Source organism: Scomber scombrus, chromosome 11, assembly GCF_963691925.1.
Source record: "Scomber scombrus chromosome 11, fScoSco1.1, whole genome shotgun sequence".
NCBI lineage: Eukaryota > Metazoa > Chordata > Actinopteri > Scombriformes > Scombridae > Scomber > Scomber scombrus.
This window is the reverse complement of record NC_084980.1, coordinates 8,387,981-8,407,822: the sequence shown is the minus strand read 5'-3', so window position 1 is coordinate 8,407,822 and position 19,842 is coordinate 8,387,981. Positions and strand designations below refer to the sequence as shown.

General features: G+C 39.7%; 1 protein-coding gene across 1 annotated transcript; it reads left to right on the top strand.

Annotated features, from left to right (window-relative positions):
• The first annotated feature begins 1,599 nt into the window (after nucleotides 1-1,599).
• On the top strand, nucleotides 1,600-19,396 carry LOC133990753 (unconventional myosin-VIIb-like). The gene is made up of 49 exons (XM_062429157.1): nucleotides 1,600-1,611; nucleotides 1,872-1,973; nucleotides 2,120-2,272; nucleotides 3,173-3,241; nucleotides 3,332-3,447; nucleotides 3,557-3,684; nucleotides 3,870-4,012; nucleotides 4,349-4,462; nucleotides 4,606-4,759; nucleotides 5,323-5,399; nucleotides 5,486-5,605; nucleotides 5,743-5,885; nucleotides 5,985-6,195; nucleotides 6,287-6,422; nucleotides 6,504-6,670; nucleotides 6,888-7,028; nucleotides 7,530-7,688; nucleotides 7,895-7,987; nucleotides 8,290-8,384; nucleotides 8,624-8,708; nucleotides 8,848-8,949; nucleotides 9,329-9,445; nucleotides 9,540-9,608; nucleotides 9,859-10,179; nucleotides 10,268-10,426; nucleotides 10,665-10,733; nucleotides 10,832-10,956; nucleotides 11,272-11,398; nucleotides 11,685-11,804; nucleotides 12,044-12,217; nucleotides 12,369-12,596; nucleotides 13,643-13,810; nucleotides 14,125-14,242; nucleotides 14,475-14,601; nucleotides 14,710-14,873; nucleotides 15,004-15,182; nucleotides 15,471-15,580; nucleotides 15,802-15,956; nucleotides 16,195-16,348; nucleotides 16,470-16,625; nucleotides 17,115-17,220; nucleotides 17,545-17,658; nucleotides 17,774-17,861; nucleotides 17,942-18,048; nucleotides 18,154-18,339; nucleotides 18,506-18,622; nucleotides 18,709-18,792; nucleotides 19,018-19,137; nucleotides 19,268-19,396. The coding sequence occupies exons 1-49, from the start codon at nucleotides 1,600-1,602 to the stop codon at nucleotides 19,394-19,396; spliced, it is 6,411 nt and encodes a 2,136-aa protein (XP_062285141.1).
• The last annotated feature ends 446 nt before the right edge of the window (nucleotides 19,397-19,842 follow it).

The window sequence follows — 19,842 nt, the reverse complement described above, 5'->3', positions numbered from 1 at the left end:
TATGAATGTACATAAATTAAAATTCTAATAAATTAATATGCAAATGTTGTAACAAATTTAAATGAGTAAATTAACATTTATATATTCAATGTCTCATTTAATTTGTAATGTATTTATTAATGGTGACAATTAAGCATTTCATTACACAATTATTTATTTTAGCATTTAATAATATAATTATTTATGTATTCTATATTTAGTTTCAGCCCTTAAAAACTTCCATACAGCCCTGCCTTTGGGATATCATTACTCAGCAGCACGTGTAAATGCAGTGATGATATATTGTTTACAAGAGTTTTTATTTTCTGACTAACTGCTGTCTAAGTCATATTACAGGGTTTTCCTTATCAGAGGTTTCTTACTGACGCCAGGAGCAACTAACAGTAATCCCACACCTTATGACGCAAAGCTTTTACAGTACCCACTCACATTGGCCTATTAACAGATGTTTCCACCGAGGGTTCAAAGTACAAGATATGACCCGATACAGATAACTCACAGCTTAAGCTTTATGAAAATCATTACCCCCAACAGTGGAATACCCGATTGAACCGCTACCACACAATCCCTACAGTATACTAAACAGGTCTGGTTTAAATGATAACTGCCTCACTCTCTGACACCCCTTAAATTCACAGACGATTAGTTTAATCTCTCACTTGCATCTTTATTGCAGTGACAGTCCGTGAGAAGCTCAGCAGAGACTGCAGTCTGATTGAGCCAGTCATAGTCCAAAGGCTGCACATAAATTCATTACAACACGCACTGACTGGAATCTACAACAAGGTCATTTATGTAAACTTTTGTTTGATATTAACATGTAAATGTCTTCCTATGCTCTAACATAGTCTCTAAATCTTACATGAACCTGACTGGAATTAATTAAATTGATAAGGACGGGACCGTATTTGCACATTTCTTTCAAGTTTACTGTGTATACCAATGAACCTGTAAGACTTCATTTTGAGATTAAAAAGCTCCTATTAGATAATTGAATAAACCAATATGGCTAGGAAGACACCTCCTCGATGACAAGACAGTTATTCACGTCTACGTAAGTGATTAGGTTGTTCCTCTTCCCTCTTTTCCAGGCGGTACAAAGTCAAAGTGCCATAAAATGATTCTCTCAGTGGTACGAGAGGTGTTCCCTCCTCACTCATTTTGAGACGGATTAAGAGAGGTGTTCAGCAGTTCCACAGCAAACTGACAGAGTGAGGAATTCATGAGGACTATTGATAAAAGGTCTGTTGGGTAGGCGTCTTAATTGTACGTTTATATGTGTGTGGACATTACATTACATGTCATGTTAATTTGGTAGTTATTTAAACTTTAACCAGTGGAACTGAACACAACAGTAGGCCGTGTTAAAGGTTATTCATTAGGTTGAGCGGACGTCTGTTCTGACTCAACTTTACTCTTAAAGCCAAAAAATAAATGAATAAATAAAAAAGTTGCTTAAGATGCTGGTGAGCTGAACGTGTAGCTGAACATAATTTGATGTAGTCGGTTACTTTTTCCATTTCTTAAACTGACTTCTTCTTTTAAAGCGCTTCTCATCATGTGGATTTCTTTGTTTAGGGAATAGGAGCAAATTTGGTGATGCTGAGAAAGGTAAGACTGGAAAAAAAAAGTCCTTCATTACTGACTGTGGAGTTATGAGTTTGGATTTTATTCATTATTATTTTCAGAAAGCACTTTGTCATTCATTTGCTCCCGGATGTAGTGTCACAATTCCCTGAAGTCATTCATTTAAGGGAATGCAGTAAACTCATAAAGATAGTCCCTTCCCGTAAATTGTGCGAATAATGTTGAAATAAAAAAAAACATGACAGAAGAAACATTATTATATTAATGGTACCCTCTGTTCGCAGGGAGAGTGGGTGTGGTTGGACTCGGGCATCGGGGTGCCCATCGGAGCCCGGGTCAAAGTAACATCATCTGGAAAGCGGTTACTGGTGGACGATGAGGGGAAGGTAAATACCTCTTCTGGCTAGCTGAAGAGTTTAATTCTATTGTTCACATCAAGCATCATAAAAACGTTTTCAGCATCGAAAACATCTAAAAGTTTAGTTTTATTTTCTACGTCAATAGTTGTATTTCCTTCTTTGACGTTTCCCAGGAACAGAAACTGTCCAAGGAGCAGGAAGCCTCCCTCAAGATCATGCACCCTACGTCAGTGGAGGGGGTGGATGACATGATCAAACTGGGAGACATGAACGAGGCCGGCCTTCTCCGAAATCTGCTGATCCGACACAAAAAGGGACTCATCTATGTAAGGCGCATGTGTAACATACAAACTGGGTTGTTTGATTCAAAAATAACATATTCTCCCCTCTCACCCCAAATGGTGGTCAAACATGCAGAAAGTCTTAGTTTTATTTATATGATGTTTTGAGATATCTACTCCTGAGATGTCTGCCTCCAATACAACAGAGGTGAATTCAATTTAATGTGTGGAAAATATTGAAAAGCTGAACTGAAAAACATGTCTTTTGGGAATCGATAGTGCATTTATTCTAGCTAATCCAAAGTTCTTACTGTTTAACCTTTTATTTTTAACCTTCTCTAGACTATTGCATTTGAAAACAGCTCACAGCGTGTTTCCAATGTGGTTTATTTCAATCAACCAGAACATCAGTTTCACAAAAACAAATTGTGGAAAAAAGATACAAAGTTGACCATGATTGATTTTGAAGATTTTTTTCAGTGAAATTGACTTTTTAAAGGTCAAAAATGAACTTTCATCCCAAATAGTTTTTTGGATCAACATGTTTTCAAAGCTTTGAGCAGCGTTAACTCAATTCCATTCACCACCATGGTGTTATGGTGGTGGCAAACATCTCAGAGGTTGATCTCTCAAAAACCTGGAAAAATAAAAACTTCATTAACCATATGGCTTGATACAACTTGTGGAAAGTGGGATTTTGTACTTTATCTTTTTGTGATTTGGGTGAACGGACCCTTTACAAACACTTTACACAAATCCTTTATAAAACACATTAGATCACATAGGATGGAAATTATTTCAACCAGACAAACTTGAATGTATAGACTAAACATTGTTTATTATTTAAACATTATTTCATGAAAAAGTATATTGTATCGTATCGTATGGCATCGTATGGCATCGTATCGTAAATGTCTTATGCAACATTTTTTCTGATTCTTGTAGACCTACACAGGCTCAGTGCTGGTGGCAGTGAACCCATACCAGGATTATCCTTTATACTCAGCGGACACGGTGAGGTTATGCACAGTTAACCACTTTTAGCAGGATTCAAGCTGAAGCTGTTTCTCAGAGATTTCATGTGTTTATCCTGTTGTTGTGCAGGTCAAATTGTACCATGGACGAAAGCTCGGGGAACTCCCTCCACACATCTTTGCCATCTCTGAAGCCTGCTACTTTAACATGAAGCGCCATCTCAGGAACCAGTGCTGCATCATCAGGTCAGAATGATTAACTCACCGAAAAAGATATAATGGTTATCTTTGATAAACGAAATCATGTTGGGCATCACATTTTAGTCACTTTTTTTTTTATTTCTCTTTCTCTCAGTGGGGAGTCAGGAGCGGGGAAGACCGAGAGCACCAAGCTGATCTTGCAGTACTTTGCAGCAGTCAGCGGTGTGCTTTCTGAACACCATGTTGAAAAGCAGATCCTGGAGTCTAACCCAATACTAGAAGGTACTGTAAACATCCCAAGACATCTGCTCATGCTCAGAAACAAGTGTACACATACACAGGATGTGAAAAACTTTGTACAGAGTCAAAAAGTGTCCCTTTTGAGACACACATACACAGAATAAGTGGTTGAAAGTAGAAAAAAACAAAACAAAAGTGTTCAAATGTCACTGTTTTGTCCCATACAGCCTTTGGAAATGCTAAAACAGTCCGCAATGACAATTCCAGTCGCTTTGGGAAATATTTGGAGATCTTCTTCAATAAGGACGGAGTGATTGAAGGTGCTCGTGTGGAGCAGTATCTTCTGGAGAAGTCTCGTGTCTGCCATCAGGTGAAGCAGCTCTGTCCAAACAAAACTAAAGCTTCTTATCTCTCCACAGGGCAGGGCTGCACTCCCGACCTATAAAAGCAAAGTGCACTATCTATCGCACGGCTCCTTAAGTAAACACAATCTCTGTTAATACAGACAAAGAAACTGGGCCCTCCATGTTTGCATATCATTGTACTTAGAATTAAAAGTACAGAAGCTGTGTGAAACATTAATAGTTTATCTCATTGTTTATTGCCAACCACTTGACAGAAGTCATCTTTTTTAATACTTTGCTAAACATGTTAGGGTTAGTTTTGTGCAACACTAAAAGTGTTATCTCTTGCTCCATAACCCCAGGCGCCAGAAGAGCGAAACTACCACATCTTTTACTGCATGCTGGCAGGAATTTCAGCTGAAGAGAAGAAAAATCTTAGGCTCAAAGATTCCAAAGACTACAAGTTCCTCACGAAGGTATTAAACTGCAGCCCATTCAGAAAGCTAAGTTATACAATAATGTGTGAGACAGTAAATTCATTCGAGATGCTGAGAGGCAAGGATGTTGTGCTCTTAAAGTATACGTACATTAAGTAAACCTTTCCTCTCTTGTGTTATAGGGTGACTGTATCAGGTGTGACGGCAGAGAAGATGCCAAAGATTACCGCCATATTCTTTCTGCTATGAAAATCCTGACATTCTCAGAAAGCCAATGTCAGGAAATCCTCAAGCTGCTAGCAGCCATTTTACACCTGGGAAACGTCTGCTTCGAGGGTGAGTGTTTGCAGTCTGAGAATACCTACAGTACAGTTTATATATATTTGTTTAAAGTTAGGTTTTTTGTGTTAATTTTTGTCAATCTTATGATTTAATATCAATCAAGGTAGGGGAGGAAGAAGTCCTCAGATCCTTTACTAAAGTAAATGCAGAAGTAGCACAATGTGTAAATACTGCATTACAAGATTTTACAAAAGTAAGTATTAGAGGTAAAATGTGCTTAAAAATAAATTGACTTGTTATTTAGACAAATGGCAGTTTTACTTTATTGGATCATAGTTATTCCCCATTGAAGCTGAGCCAGTTGGAACTCATTTCATGCACTGTATTTTGCAAGCTCATCATAGTTTTTCTATAAAATAGCATAATCTCTAAAGTACCTGCTAACTACAACCGTTGAATAAATCCAGTGGAGCAAAAACTACAATATGTTCCATAAACAGTATAAAATATCGTAAAATGGAAAACCTCAAGTAAAGTACATACAGTACATTGTTTCATAGTATTGTTTTTTTGTGACTGTGAACAGTTGTTACATTATGATCCTGTGTTCCCACCAGCCAAGACAGAAAACAACTTGGAAACCAGTGATGTCAGCAAGTCAGAAAACTTCCCCACCGCTGCGTCACTACTGGACGTGAGTATTATGATAGCTGACACATGGATGCCTCTAATTGTGTTGTGTAAAGTAGAGTGAGTGAGATTGTGTGTGTCTTCCAACAGGTAAAGAAGTCTTCTCTGGCAACTAGTTTGACCCATCGTTCCTTCATGACCAACAAAGAGCGGGTGGTAAAACCCCTCAGCTGCGAACAGGCGGCCGACTGTAGAGACGCCCTCGTCAAGGTAATGAAACAGAGTCGTGAAAAGTTCAATTCAGACATTCCTCACTTTGTTTGGACTTTACTTACTTGCTTTACTTTACTTACATTACTTGCGTTCTAAAGAGGTAATTTAACAACAATGTGTTTTCCATCTTTCAGGCGATCTACAACAAGCTGTTCATTTGGATCGTTGAAAAAATCAACCAAGTCATCTATAAGAAACTGGCCAAGAGTCCCAAATTCTCCTTTCTGTCCATCGGCCTGCTCGATATATTTGGCTTCGAGAACTTCCTCACAAACAGGTCAGGAGATTTTTCTTTGTACATCCTTTATGGTACAATTACATCACTACTTAACAGTCGCTCCCACAACTGAACATACGTCGCCCTCTCATTTTACAGTTTTGAGCAGCTGTGCATAAATTTTGCCAACGAAAAGCTGCAGCAGTTCTTCGTGGGCCACATCTTCAAGCTGGAGCAGAAGGAATACATGAAAGAGGACATTGAGTGGAGTAACCTCAAGTTTAGTGACAACCAGGATATCCTGGACGTTCTGGCCGGGAAACCCTGTAACCTGCTGGCTCTGATTGACGAGGAGAGCCAGTTCCCAAAGGTGGTGATCTAGTTTGGGACATTCTGATTTGATGCATTTACTGTCATTGTTGCTTGTTTTTAAATGAAATGATGGTTTTGGTGTGTGACAGGGCACGGATGTGACTTTGCTGAGCAAGATGAATAAGCAACACAGGGGAAACAAGATCTACGTCGCCTCCAAGAGTGAATACGAAACAGACTTTGGGATTCGCCACTATGCAGGCGAGGTTCACTACGACTCCACAGGTACACGAACAAACTGCAATGACAGCTAAAGACCAAGTGTTTTGCTTTGAGGTGCTCAGTGGTTTTGTTCTTTCTGTGAAGGGTTCCTGGAGAAGAACAGAGATGCTGTCAGCGGCGACATCATCAAAATGGTCGAGATGTCCAAGAGTAAGCTGCTCCGTCAGATATTCGAGAATGAGCTTTCGACAAATGCAGTGAAGGTTGCTAACAACAAGAAGATCATCATGACGCCAAAGAGCTCTCTACGGGTATGAAAATGAACTTGATCTCTAATCAAGCTGCAATAAATACACCTTTAACATGTAAATTAGTTTTTAAGATATAACACTTGCTTTGATGGACATTTATTCGGGCTCCACATTGAAACACAGCACACATGCATTGATAATGAGACTGGTGTCAGAGTCGCCAGTGTATTACCGACTCGGTATCGTGAGTTTAGTCCTCTCTCTTTCGTCCACACAGGTCCCGGCCGACAAACGGAAACAAGTGCAGACGCTGAGCGGTCAGTTCCGTCAGTCTCTGGACTCCCTCATGAAGACTCTGTCCCTCTGCCAGCCCTACTTCATCCGCTGCTTCAAACCCAACAACGACAAGCAGTCTCAGGTGAATAACATGAGCGCAATAGGAATCCACAACCCCCTGCAGCACAGACACAGTGTTTGCTTTGTTTAGCCTGTTTAAGCATACACATACTTTAAACAGATGAGATAAGAGTCAAGGCGAAGTTGTGACATTTCCCATAATCAGATTTAGCTCAACCTGTGTGTGAGTCTGCATTTGCTGCCTCCTTCCATCTGCCCTGGCCCTGGATAAACAATGACCTCTTCCTCTTTTGTGCCATAAAGCAATGAAACAAATTTCCTGGAAGATATGACCTGCTGACACACCACAGTTAACTTTGGCCACTCCTTTTATTCGGCGTCTTTTATCTACCCTCACTATAATTTATGACTTTTTAAAGTGGGATATGATTCCAGTCTCAAATGACAATGTTAATAAAAGTATTTAGCTGTTGCTGAAGCAAAAAGACTAACATGTTACTCAGGTTCACATACTATACATTTTTTGGGATGCCCATAACAATTTCCATCTGCTCTGCTGCAGGTCTTTGACAGAGAGCTGTGTATGCGTCAGCTGAGGTACTCCGGCATGATGGACACCATCCGCATCCGAAATCTGGGATATCCCATTCGCCACACCTTTGCCGAATTCTTGAAGCGCTACAGGGTGCTCCTGAAGACAACCGTCTGTGACCCCAAAACTGTTAGTTACTGCTGACAATGATACTTTACATCCTTACCATTCGTTTCGTAAAATCATTTGTCATATCTGTATATCTTAAAATATAAATGTTGCTCAATAGGATGTCAATACGATGGCTGGATGGGTGGATTATTTGTTTTTGTCTCTACCACAGAGGAATCAACAATTTATTTATTTTTTAAAGTTTTTATTTATTGCTTCTCCAGGAGAGTGCTGCTGTCTGTTGTGAAGCCATCTGCAATGCAGTGATTGAAGGAGAGAACGAGTGGAAAATAGGCAGGACCAAGATTTTCCTGAAGGTGCGGAAAACTCAAAGTTCAAACTTCATCTTTTTAACACAAGATGTATAGAAACAGAAGACCATTACTGCAGGTTAATATTAACCAGTACTAACTACAGTAGCACTGGTGAAATAGCAATCGGTCAACATCATTCTGAAGGAATATTGTGCTGTTAAGTTATTATGCTGCTGATTTTAAAGCATTTAATTCCTTTTATGAGACTTTAGGTGATGTAATCTTGGAACATTATCACATCTGATTGAAAAGATTTCCTGGACAAAACAAGAGACAGAAAATGTGTCTTTGTCACTCTATTTCAGGATGCCCATGATGCTCTCCTGGAACGACTGAGGGAACAAGAACTCAGCAGGGTAGCTGTTGTGATCCAGAGGGTCATGCTGGGATACAAAGACAGGTACAGTTACAGAAGAGTGAAAGGGAAATCAGGGTTAGTTTACCAACTCAGAAGTAGGTGAGGGGTCAAGTGACATAACAGGCATATGTTTTTCTACACTGTAGATACAGATAATGGTATTTTATTGGCATAGGTGTTGCAAGATCATGTAGGGTTATAGAAAAGGCCATAAATAGGAGGTGTTTACCAAGTGGTTGAAGCAGTATGTTTAATTTTTCTTGCTTTTCTGCTTTTTGTAGAAAGTCTTTTCTGAAGAAACGTAGTGCAGCTGTGGTGATGCAAAAGAACTGGAGAGCTTACAAGGAGAAGAAAATCCGAATAAAGGTCTGATGCTTGAAAATTGTTTCATTTAGACGTTGTAGCTAATATAATGCTCTGACAGGCGCTGCTCAAAGAAGACTTATCTCAGGTCCAATGACCTTTTGTTTCTATTGTCCTTTGTTTCCACTCTCACTCCAACTAGCACCTGCGCGGCTTTCATAGGCTGGTGTCAAAGATCCGTGGTCGGAAGCTCCAGTTACAGTACAAAAGACAGCAAGAAGCAGCTCTTACCTTACAGACCCAGGCATGTACTTACATACTGTAATTTGACATATGATGTGGCACACAATGTCCTCTCTATGAAGCACAGTAAATGTATAATGTTGTTTGCTTTATATACTTTAACATATTAGAATATATCTGAATATTTTAAGTTCATTTAAATTTATTAAAGTGATTTTTAGTTATTTTAAAATGTCATGTTTTTGTGTTTCAAATGCTTTTTAAAGATATTACAATTATTGAATTATTTTACTAGTATTTTTATATATTAAATGTATTTTAAATTGCATTTTAATATTTTTGTTAGAGAGAAGTAAAAAACTATAAAATAACCTTTGTGAAGTAAATTTGAATTTACTCAATGTTATTGTATTACATAAATAACTGCTGATGAACTGTAGGTACGAGGCTACCAGGCGAGAACGGACTGGAAGAAAAAGAGAGAGGCGGTCATACTGCTGCAGGCTTGCACCAGAGGTCACCTGGCCAGAAAAGAAACTGACAAGATGAAGAACGACGTATGTGCTCAAAGTCTTAAAGCAGGAAACTTACGCAGAGTTGTATACAGAATATAAATATTGTTTCATCTTCTTTCCTTCAACTTCATTGCAGGCCTTCATTATACGTCAGGAGCAAGAGAACCAAAAGCAAGTTGCCCGGGACCTTAAGGAGCGACTGGAAGCTATCGCCAAGTCACAGGAAGCGAATAAGAAGCCTAAGCCAAACACTGACCAGAAAATGGTGAATAATACAGATGAAATTGATGTAAGGGAATAATTCTGTCATTTGACAGCCTATAACTTTAGGCTTTCATATTTGTAATCTACCAAATCTTTTGCATTTTATACATAATTATCATACTGGTTGGCAATCTCAATATATATTTATTTTCACTTTCAAGATGAGGCAGGAAACACCAGACTCAATGGAGGAAATATCTCGTGAGAACTCAGAGCCGGAGTCAGAAATCAGCACCCCACCCCGAAAACTGGCCCCAGCCCCAAAAGCGGCCCCAGCACCGACCCCAAAAGCGGCCCCAGCACCATCCCCAAAAGCGGCTCCAGCCCCGGCCCCGGCAAGCCCAACCCCATCACAGGGAGAAGAGGATGATGATGAGTTTGACGACGGCAGCGAGGAGTTTTCATTCCATAGGTTCAGCATCCTTCACTTCCAGGGCAACGCTACCCACACACACATCAACCAAAGACTCAAGGAGCCTCTTCTTAACCACGACGACGAGGGCGACATACTGGTGAGTGTGACGACATTAATACTATCGCCTCCAAAGAGTTCTGTTTTGCTGAAGCTCATGAGCATTGTCCCCTCTCGTTCTGATCCAGGCAAGTGTGTCTTGCTGGTGGATTATCCTGCGCTACATGGAGGACATACCAGAGCCAAAATCAATGGACTCGGTATCTATGGCATCCAGCACTGTCAGCTCCCGCAACATGACTCATAGTCGGGGCAGGAGGCTGAGCAACCTGGTGGGACTCGACCAGGTAACATTCACTGCCACACATAATTGATGACTGAGAGAGTTGTATTTAACCACTAGAAAAGGGTTAAATACATATTTTTCTACTATATTCATATAGAGAGTGTTATAGTGATTTTAATCAACATTCTGGTCATTTGTACAGCTTTTTCTTTTTGCCACTGTATGATATAGAAAATCAACTTGACCGTCAAATATCAATTGTTAGTCTTCCGTCTTATTATAATAAATTCTCTCAATAGAAAATACTGAGGAAGAACAAGAAGAAGGCTGGAGGCACAAACAGAAGAGCTTCGGCTATTCCTGAGGAGGTCGGTCCAAATGCTCTTCATGAGCTCACGAATTGTGTGCTGATTCGTTATGGGTCCTGTTTGCTAATTTTCTTCTTTATTGTTTTCATCTCAACCAGTCAGAGAACTTAACAGAGGACGAGGACGTTCAGATCGGCGAGGGTGCAACACTGGACCGTACATTTTCATCCACGGACAAACTGCACATTATCATTGGATACGCTCTATCCAGACGAGGGATGAGGTGAAAATGAGATATAGTGGAGAAGAATTGTACAAAACATACATTTGTTTTAGAAATGTAAAATATATGTTTAAGCTGAGACTTACTGACACTAGAAGAACACTAGTGAAAATCCTGACAAGAGTGAAAGTTTAAATTGCATATACACACGCCTTAAAATAGTAACTAAATAATATTATTTCAATGTTGGTCTTTTATAAATTCTTTAATTCATATGTAAACTCTTCTCAATCTCAGTATTTGGTTTTTCTAATGCTGTATCCATCTTGTTAACATGGCCTCTTACTGTTTTTTTGCCTTTCTCTGCCTGCTTAGGGATGAGATTTACTGTCAGATCTGCAAGCAGCTGGTGAATAACAGAAACAGGAAAAGCCGCATGCTAGGCTGGGCCCTTCTCTCCATCTGTCTTGGGATCTTCCCCCCAACAGACCTCTTCATGAAGGTCAGTTGGTGGCAAGTTATTCAATACAAAACTGTTTGCTGCATGTTGAAGAGGTTTTTTTTAGTGGTAGTCATCTGCTGGTAACTCTTCGGGATGTCTCTGTCACTGTTGGGTTTTATTAGAAGTAATGGTTAATGGATAAAACAGTTACTTATTCATGTATTTCAGAGCAGCCATGTTTTTCAGTTTCTGCCAGTTATAGATGACTGCAAGCAGGCACTTGGAGAAACTCTGCTGTCGCAGTATCTTGAAATATATAAATAAATGATCCTTCTCTGATCCACAGTATTTGGAGAGGTTTGTCCGCAAAGGCCCTAATGGCTACGGAGAATATTGCTCTAAACGCCTGCGTCGTATCGTAGCCAACGGAGAGAGAAATGAGCTGCCCTCTTGGAAAGAGATACAGGTAAAATGCCATTTTTGTCTAATTCAGTATTTTTTTTTAAATGTCTGTCATTTCTCTGCTTGGCATTGATAGTCTGTTCTTGGCCATTTTTTGGTTTATTGTTGGGAATAATTCTGTCATCATTACAAATCAGCTTCGCAGTGGTTGTGACAACTGAAGAACATCTAACACATCATTCAATTATGAGAATGAGTTTCCTGATTTTAATACAGTCTCATCCTCCGCTTCTCCACTGACAGGTTGCCAAGACAAAGGAGCCCATTGACGTGTCTTTGACTCTGATGGATGATCGGACTATTACTCTGCCCCTGGACTCTGCCTCCACCTCTGCAGAAGTCTGCCAAGCCGTGGCCGACAATATTAATCTTCGAGACACATACGGGTTCTCCCTCTACATCAGCCTCTATGAGAAGGTGGGCTTTTCTTCCATTGTTAAAGTAGAGTGATTTTCCAAATGGTGGAATGTTTTAAGTTTAAGTATAATGTAATCTCACATCACCTTTCCTCCGATATAATGTTGTCATAATAAAGTTGAATTTCGTTTAATCACTGCTTCGACTCCAGATGTGGTCTCTGGGCAGCGATGAGAAGCATGTGTTCGATGCGGTGTCTCAGTGCGAGCAGGAGATGAGGAGGCAGGGTAAGCTGGAGAAGAACGCCCCGTGGAAGCTCTCCATCCGCAAAGAAAAGTTCACACCCTGGCACGACTGCTCAGTGGACCCAATCAGCACAGATCTAATCTACAGGCAGGTCATCAAGGGTATCAAGCAGGGAGAGTACATCAGTGAGAAGGTGAGGCTCTGTAGTCAAACAGCATTGTTTACTTGTAAGCTCACCACCATCATAACCTAACTTTAAGTTTTTAGATGGAATCTCCTTTAAAAACTGATATATCTTACTGTTTTACCAACTTTTTATATGGTGAAGTAGCAGCACTTAAAAATGCCTATCAGGACTCAACGACCTTTATTGGTGTTTACACAGGCACAAGGTACACGCACCTTGGACTGATGACACACTAAGAACAACAAATTATATGAACTACCCATTTAAGGCCAGCAAAACTGCCCACCAGTCTTAGTAGTGGCAAATGAATGAGTTTTGCTAGCATGTTAAAACTTAATCAATATTTTTATATTGACAATAGAACAAACGACTATATGCAATGTGAAAGGAGTCACCCAACCACAGAGAATTATTGCCCACCTGCAGTTCCCCTCAGCTCTGCTCTGAGCATTTTAGCTTCTTTCAGCACCCCTTAAAAAAAAAACCTCTAAAAGCCAATTATAGACTACCTGACCAGCACCAAATGAAAGAGACACAGTTAGTGACTAGGTGGTGAACATAGTGGAGTTGATGGAGACCAAACAGAACTCAGTGGGAAGTGAATATTGAACTTACAAGACTCCAAAAGAACACGAATGCTGCTCCCTCTCTGCTGGACATGATAAATAAGCAACTGTTTCCTAATATGGTGATGATATGTGAGTGTTGTGTGTACAGCTTGTTTTCACTGCCCTCAAGTGGCCAAAGTAAGGTTTAAAGAAAAAAGCAAGCCTTGAAAAAATGTCTTTGTGCTTAGCTCAAAACAAAGTGAGGTTCTCAATCTTATTCTGGATTCTTATTCTTATAACCTTTATAAGTTACATACACACTGTTTCCCAGGTTAAACTATCATTAGACAGCAACAATAAATACCAGCTCTACTTAGAACCTTAAGGAAACCAGAGTCGGGAACAACTACTTCCTTGTAGTAGATATCAATGTTCCTATTACAACATGTTAGATCATATCAGAGTATCCAAAAACAATAAAAAAAATATCTTGCCTCTTCTCAGGACCATGACTACGTCCAGCTGGCAGCAAAGCACTATTACGTCACGTTTGGCGCCGCATACAGCAAAGACAACGTCCAGAAGGTGGTGGAGGAGTGCATCACCACAACACTTATCGAGAAAAAATCTATGGCGAAATGGATCCAACTCATCAGCTCAGAACACTTACAGGTACAGTACCATGCTGTCAACCAAAGAGACAAAACAAGCTCATATATATCTTTTATGAAGATGGCTTGAGACTGTTTTCTTTTGTCTGTTTTTCACTCCTTAATCCGGTGTGATTAAACACTAAGGTACAGCATGCAAAATGATATAATCTCTTACAGATGTGTTAAATTCCAGTGTACATATTTGATGGTGTATACTTAATATCTTAACACTGTCTGAGTGTGTTTATTCTGAGTTTTATTTCTGCATCATATGAGCACCTGTGGAAAAAAATTGAGTGACCACAGGATAATTTCTGCTTCCTGATCATACAGGGTCCTTACATCAGTGGGACAATAAGTAAAGGGACCATAGAGGGAGAAGTGGTGGACACTGCCCAGGAGAAATGGTCCCTCGACTTCTCCAGGTTTTATGAAGTTACAATGACGTCAGGTCAGTCAGCACACAACCTATTTTTTCAGTATTTTACAAGGCAATATACATTTATTTCAATATCTGGGGTCTCAAAATGCTTTAGATTTATGTTTGTTATGTTTTTTCTGGAAAAAGGCAATCTAATGCAGTTAGTAAAATATGTATTGATGTCAAATGATATTCAAAGAAAAGAAAGACTATAAAACCATCTTACTTTTTGAAACATTTGCATTCCCATATTTGTCCACAGGACCTCCTTTGCCAAAAAGCAGGTTTATTGTGGCTGTAAACTCAAGTGGCATCTTCTTCATGGATGGAAGAGACCGAAGACTCGTTGAGCTTCCTTACATAGAGGTGAAGGAAGTCCAAACAGTCGGGTATGGATAACTTCTTAATCTTTTCATTCATTCTTTTGCAAATATCTTCGTTATTGTGTTTCAAAACTTATCATACAAATAAAACTCTGACCTTTATAACCCATTTAGTGACAGTCATTCCACTGACCATTCCGTGAGTTTGGCCACAGTCCGAGGACAGTTTGTCCTGATGTGTGGGGAAGCTGTTGACATGGCTCTTAATATAGAGAAAAACCTAATTGGGCTGAGAGAGCGCTCACAGTTTGCACTGGTGCAGCAGGACAATAAAACAGGTAGAAGTCTATAGCACCGACAACACAATACAACAGGTTCACACGAAATCAATGTAGTGTATATATTTAAATAAATGCAAACAGGAAAATAATTACACAAATGCATGTGTCTCTGTCGCTCCTCCTAAAGATGACGCCATGTTCGTGCCTTGTAAACGAGGGGACCTGTTGGTGTTACATAGAGATAGAGACTATTCTCGTGAGACCTGGATCAAAGCGACTAACCAGCGGACCATGAACAGTGGGGCTGTCTATAAGGACACACTACAGTTTCTGCCAACTCTCAACAGACCCACTGACGAAATACTGGTACAGTGACCTTTACATGATGTCACACTTTACCCAAGAAAGTAAAATGTATGACAAAAGATGTCGGAGACAGGATGACGTATGACGAATTGTGTATGTTGTGTATACTATCTGCAAAATGAATAAAATAATCAGTATATCAGGGAGGAAGTGGATGTGTAGAATTTTCAGTATAAATGAATACATGAGCAACTATAAGAAAATATTACATAGTAAGGTTTCAGCTATCCATGAGAATGATGGCTCCTTCTTGTGGTGTAACTGATAAATTGCTTCTGACCCAATCAGGATCTGCTCAGTCCGGGTCATAGGAAAACTCCAACCGCACAAATCGCCACACAGAGGGACGAATCCGTGGCTCCCGTCTCTTTGAAAGAGTTTGCACTTGAGAACTTCAGGTAATAATCATTTGTGTTCTTTAGTATTCAATATTCATCCACAATAGGTCTGAATCTAGATTTTAGTTGGTAGTGCGATGCTGAGCTTGTTTAAATGACATTACCCAGCATTCTTGAACTGTGCTGTACAATCTACATTAACATGTATTTTTCATTATATCAATACCAGCTTGTTTTAAATGTTGAATCTGCTCACACTGTGTTTTCCCCACCCGCCTCAGGCCTCCAGGTAAAGAAGTGGGACGGCAGGGTGTGTCCAAAGGGGCCGGCAGGGAAAAACTGTGGGCTAGTTCCAAAGAACCTCTCAAACAGCCCCTGATGAAGTACCTGTTACGTAACTCTGACCTCAGCTCCCTGGCCTGCAACGCCTTCACTGATATCCTTTAAACCTTTGCTCACCTGTTGCAAATCACAAGTGTAACATGTAGATGAATTTAGAGAAAAGTGCTTTAGGTGACATATATCAGAGAATAGGATTAAACTCGCAATGTTGTTCATTCCACACAATACGCCTGTGATCTTTCTGTCTGGAAAACATTAAGGGACCCTGTGTCATACAGACAACAACCTAGTTGTCATACCGTCAATTACAGTCCTTAACTTTTGATTGCTACCTATCCTGAAGTATATGGGCGATTACCCCATCAAACATGCTCGCAGTGCCGTCGAGTTGACTGACCAGATCTTCGGTCCAGCCACCCAACATGATGCTCTGCAGGATGAGATCTACTGCCAGATTATGAGACAGATGAGCAGCAACACTAACAGGTAGCTCCCTCTGGTTGTGTTTGTTAGCTTGTGTGTAGTTTTGTATTTTAAACAACTCACAAACACACACAAGTGCCAACATCTCTAAAGCCCCCTTTGTCTTGCTCTCACTCACTCTCAGGTTGAGCATGGAGCGCGGGTGGCAGCTGCTGTGGCTGTGTTCAGGCTTGTTCCCGCCCAGTCCGAATTTGATGTCACACGCTCAACGCTTCCTGGAGACGCGGCCCAGAGACACGCTGGCTCCTGGCTGCCTGCTAAGGCTGAAGGGGATGAGCAGGTCAGGTTGGAGATAGAAATCACAGATCACATGTAACGAGATGAAAGCCTGATGTAGGGTTGGTCACTGGCAGAAAATCGTGACTGTTAATATTTTGATATTTTTCTGACATTTTGTAGAAAACTAATCATATAATGTAGAAAATAATTAACAGACTAATGTATAATGAAAAATATAGTTGCAACCCTATATCCTCACTGTATGTAGGTACAAGATCCAAAACTATTTTTCTCTAGGTAATCATGGCGCTATTGATCTGACAATAACTTGTAATCAATGTACATGTATCCGTGTTTGTATTGTTCAAACATTCTTGCTATCTGCAGTAATCAATGCAACTTTAGTCTAAGTAAGTAACAGTGTGTGCCATATAACTTGTTCAGAAAACTACTTAAAAACACTAGTTTAGCTTAATAACACTGTATATCTGTGTATATATACATATGTGCGCGTATACAATCAATTGATTTGAGTGCTTTGTACCTTCAGCAAGGAGCCCAGGAAGCTTCCTCCCCATCCGTCAGAAGTGGATGCCATCCAACAGAACAGCACTCAGATCTTCCATAAAATCCACTTCCCAAATGACACGAACGATGTAAGACACAACGCTCTCCTTTCAACTCTGAGATGAGGTCTCCATTAGTGCTCACACTCTCAGCACTGGTTTAACTCAGTATATTCTGACATCAGTACTCACCGACATTGCTTCTTGGAAGTTTATTTTTACTCTAATTCAACTCTAGTTCTGCCCGTTGTTTGTTATTATATTGTATCCTTAAAAACAGTAAAAAACCTAAACGCATAAAGATAGAAACATAATTCCTTCAATATTTTTTAACATGAGGTTCTAAATTAAGTTTGAGTTTTTATACAGTACATCTGGATATCTTTTTTAGTTTCTGTACTTACTGTTGTGCAGATATTAGAGGTGACATCGACAACCACAATCAACGACCTGTGCCGCAGTATTGCCACCCATCTCAACCTGAGCTCATCCGACGGATACGGCCTCTACTTGAAAACGGCAAGCAAGGTGGGCTTGGTTGATATTCACACAATCTTTCACTTTAGTCTGTAATTACTGGAATATCTGAGGGCGTAAGAATGACAATTACTTTTTAAATATATTTTCTATTTTGTATTCTCAGGTCCAGAGTTTGGAAGACGACAAATATTTCTTTGACAGTTTAAGGGAGACGTCTGAGACTCAGAAGAAAGGAAAAAAAGCGAAAGAAGGTAATGTGTCATACTGACGCTTACAGTTTTTATTTTCTGCTGCTTCTCTGTGTTTATGTTATTTTGATTTTGCTTCGCAGGCATCACAGTCAACATGCCATATCTGGTGATCTTTAAGAGGAAGCTCTGGTTCAATGTGAGCCCGGGAAAAGATCTGAATGCAGACCTCATGTTCCATTTCCCACAGGTATCCAACCAATCCAACACACAACTTTATTCTGCGCGTGGTTTTTACTCATTTTCAACATGCAGAATCGTCATGATACAGATTGTCTGTTTTGCGTCCACATAGGAGCTGCCTAAGTACCTGCGGGGATACCACGAATGCTCCAAAGAGGACATGATCGACCTGGGTGGGCTGCTCTTCAGAGTCGAAGTGGATTCAGACAGGTCGCAGTTTGTCATGATCCCCAGAATGCTGAGGAAACTGATTCCTGCTGACCAGATAAAAATCATGTCCCCAGAAGAGTGGAAGAAGGTAAATAAAGATTAAAAGGCATCAACAATTAAAGAAGAGAAGCAAGGCAGAAATTGATTTCATGTTTCTCATCTTTAAAGATGCAAAAGGATGATTGGGGAGTGGGAATCAGGACACACTGTCTACTTACATATTCTTCTTTTACTTCTTTTTCTTCTACTCGCAGAACATCATCGCCTCCTACAACAAGCAGAGTGGCATAACAGTGCAGGAGGCCAAAATTGCCTTCTTGCAAGGCATCTCGAGCTGGACAACCTTCGGCTGTGCCTTCTTTGAAGTTAAAGTAAGTTATCATGGTGGAATAAAGACAAAGTCAGCAGAAAATGATTAAAGGAAAATAATCACGTGTATTTCCATTTGACTTTGCAGCAAACGTGTGAATCTAGCTACCCAAACACACTTTGGATTGCCATCAGCAAGCAAGGTGTGAGCTTCATAGACCCAGAGACAAAGGTATGCACAATAATTTGCCTCATGTTATAAATAATAATATGTCTCTGACTAATTAATGTCAGTGCACGCATAGTCTTCTCATGTGGTCATAGATTTGTATCTGTTTATTAAATTATTAAGCTATTCTATCCAAACTGTTTAACAAATTATATTAAACTTTTTTTGTTCTTTAGCTCTAACAAATGATTGCATTTTAACATAATTTAATCCTAATGTGACTTTTAGGAGATGCTTATCATGCACCCATTCAGTCGCATCACAGAGTACTGCAGCGATGAGGGCTTCTTCGAGATGACCATCGGCACCCTGGTTAGGGGATTCACCTTCGTCTGTGAAACCACAAAGGTGAGTGGCTGGAACTACAGAAAAACCCAATACACACTATTCTGTAATATATCTGTTTATATGTGTTTATCAGTGACGATTTTGAAATGAATGATTTTCTGACAAAGACACGCATTCTGTCATTTTTCAGGGTTTCACAATGGAGAACCTTCTTAGATCATACGTCAAACTGTATGAGAGTCAGCGGCAGGCTTATAAACCAAGAAACTACATGTTCACCTCTCTTCAAGGGAGAAAGGACAGCATTGACCTGATGTAATTCATTTGTACTTATGATCAATGTCCTTAGATTAGTTTAGTTGTGTGAAAATGTAACCATAATGCTTAATAAGAAGATATTCAATGTTTAAGTATTGTCGCTTTTCATTGTCTTAATCTAAATTACACTAAAGTTGAACATATTCAACCCCAAGTCATTATCTTGAGATATTTAACAGTAATTTATCTCTCACAGGAACTGACCTTATACCACTGCTTAATTATTGTGTCATTAAGGTACACTAAGCCCTTGTTTATTCCTTAATTATATGTTTATATATTTTAATATGAGATTTTTTTTTATGTTTTCACATTATACATACATTTTTAAAAAATCTAAATGATCTATTTCAACCCCCGTGCCCTTTGAGGCATTCAAGGGACTTTCTTTAATTAGGCTTACATCCAATAAACAAAACAGAAAAAGAGCCAGGTGGAGTACATTCA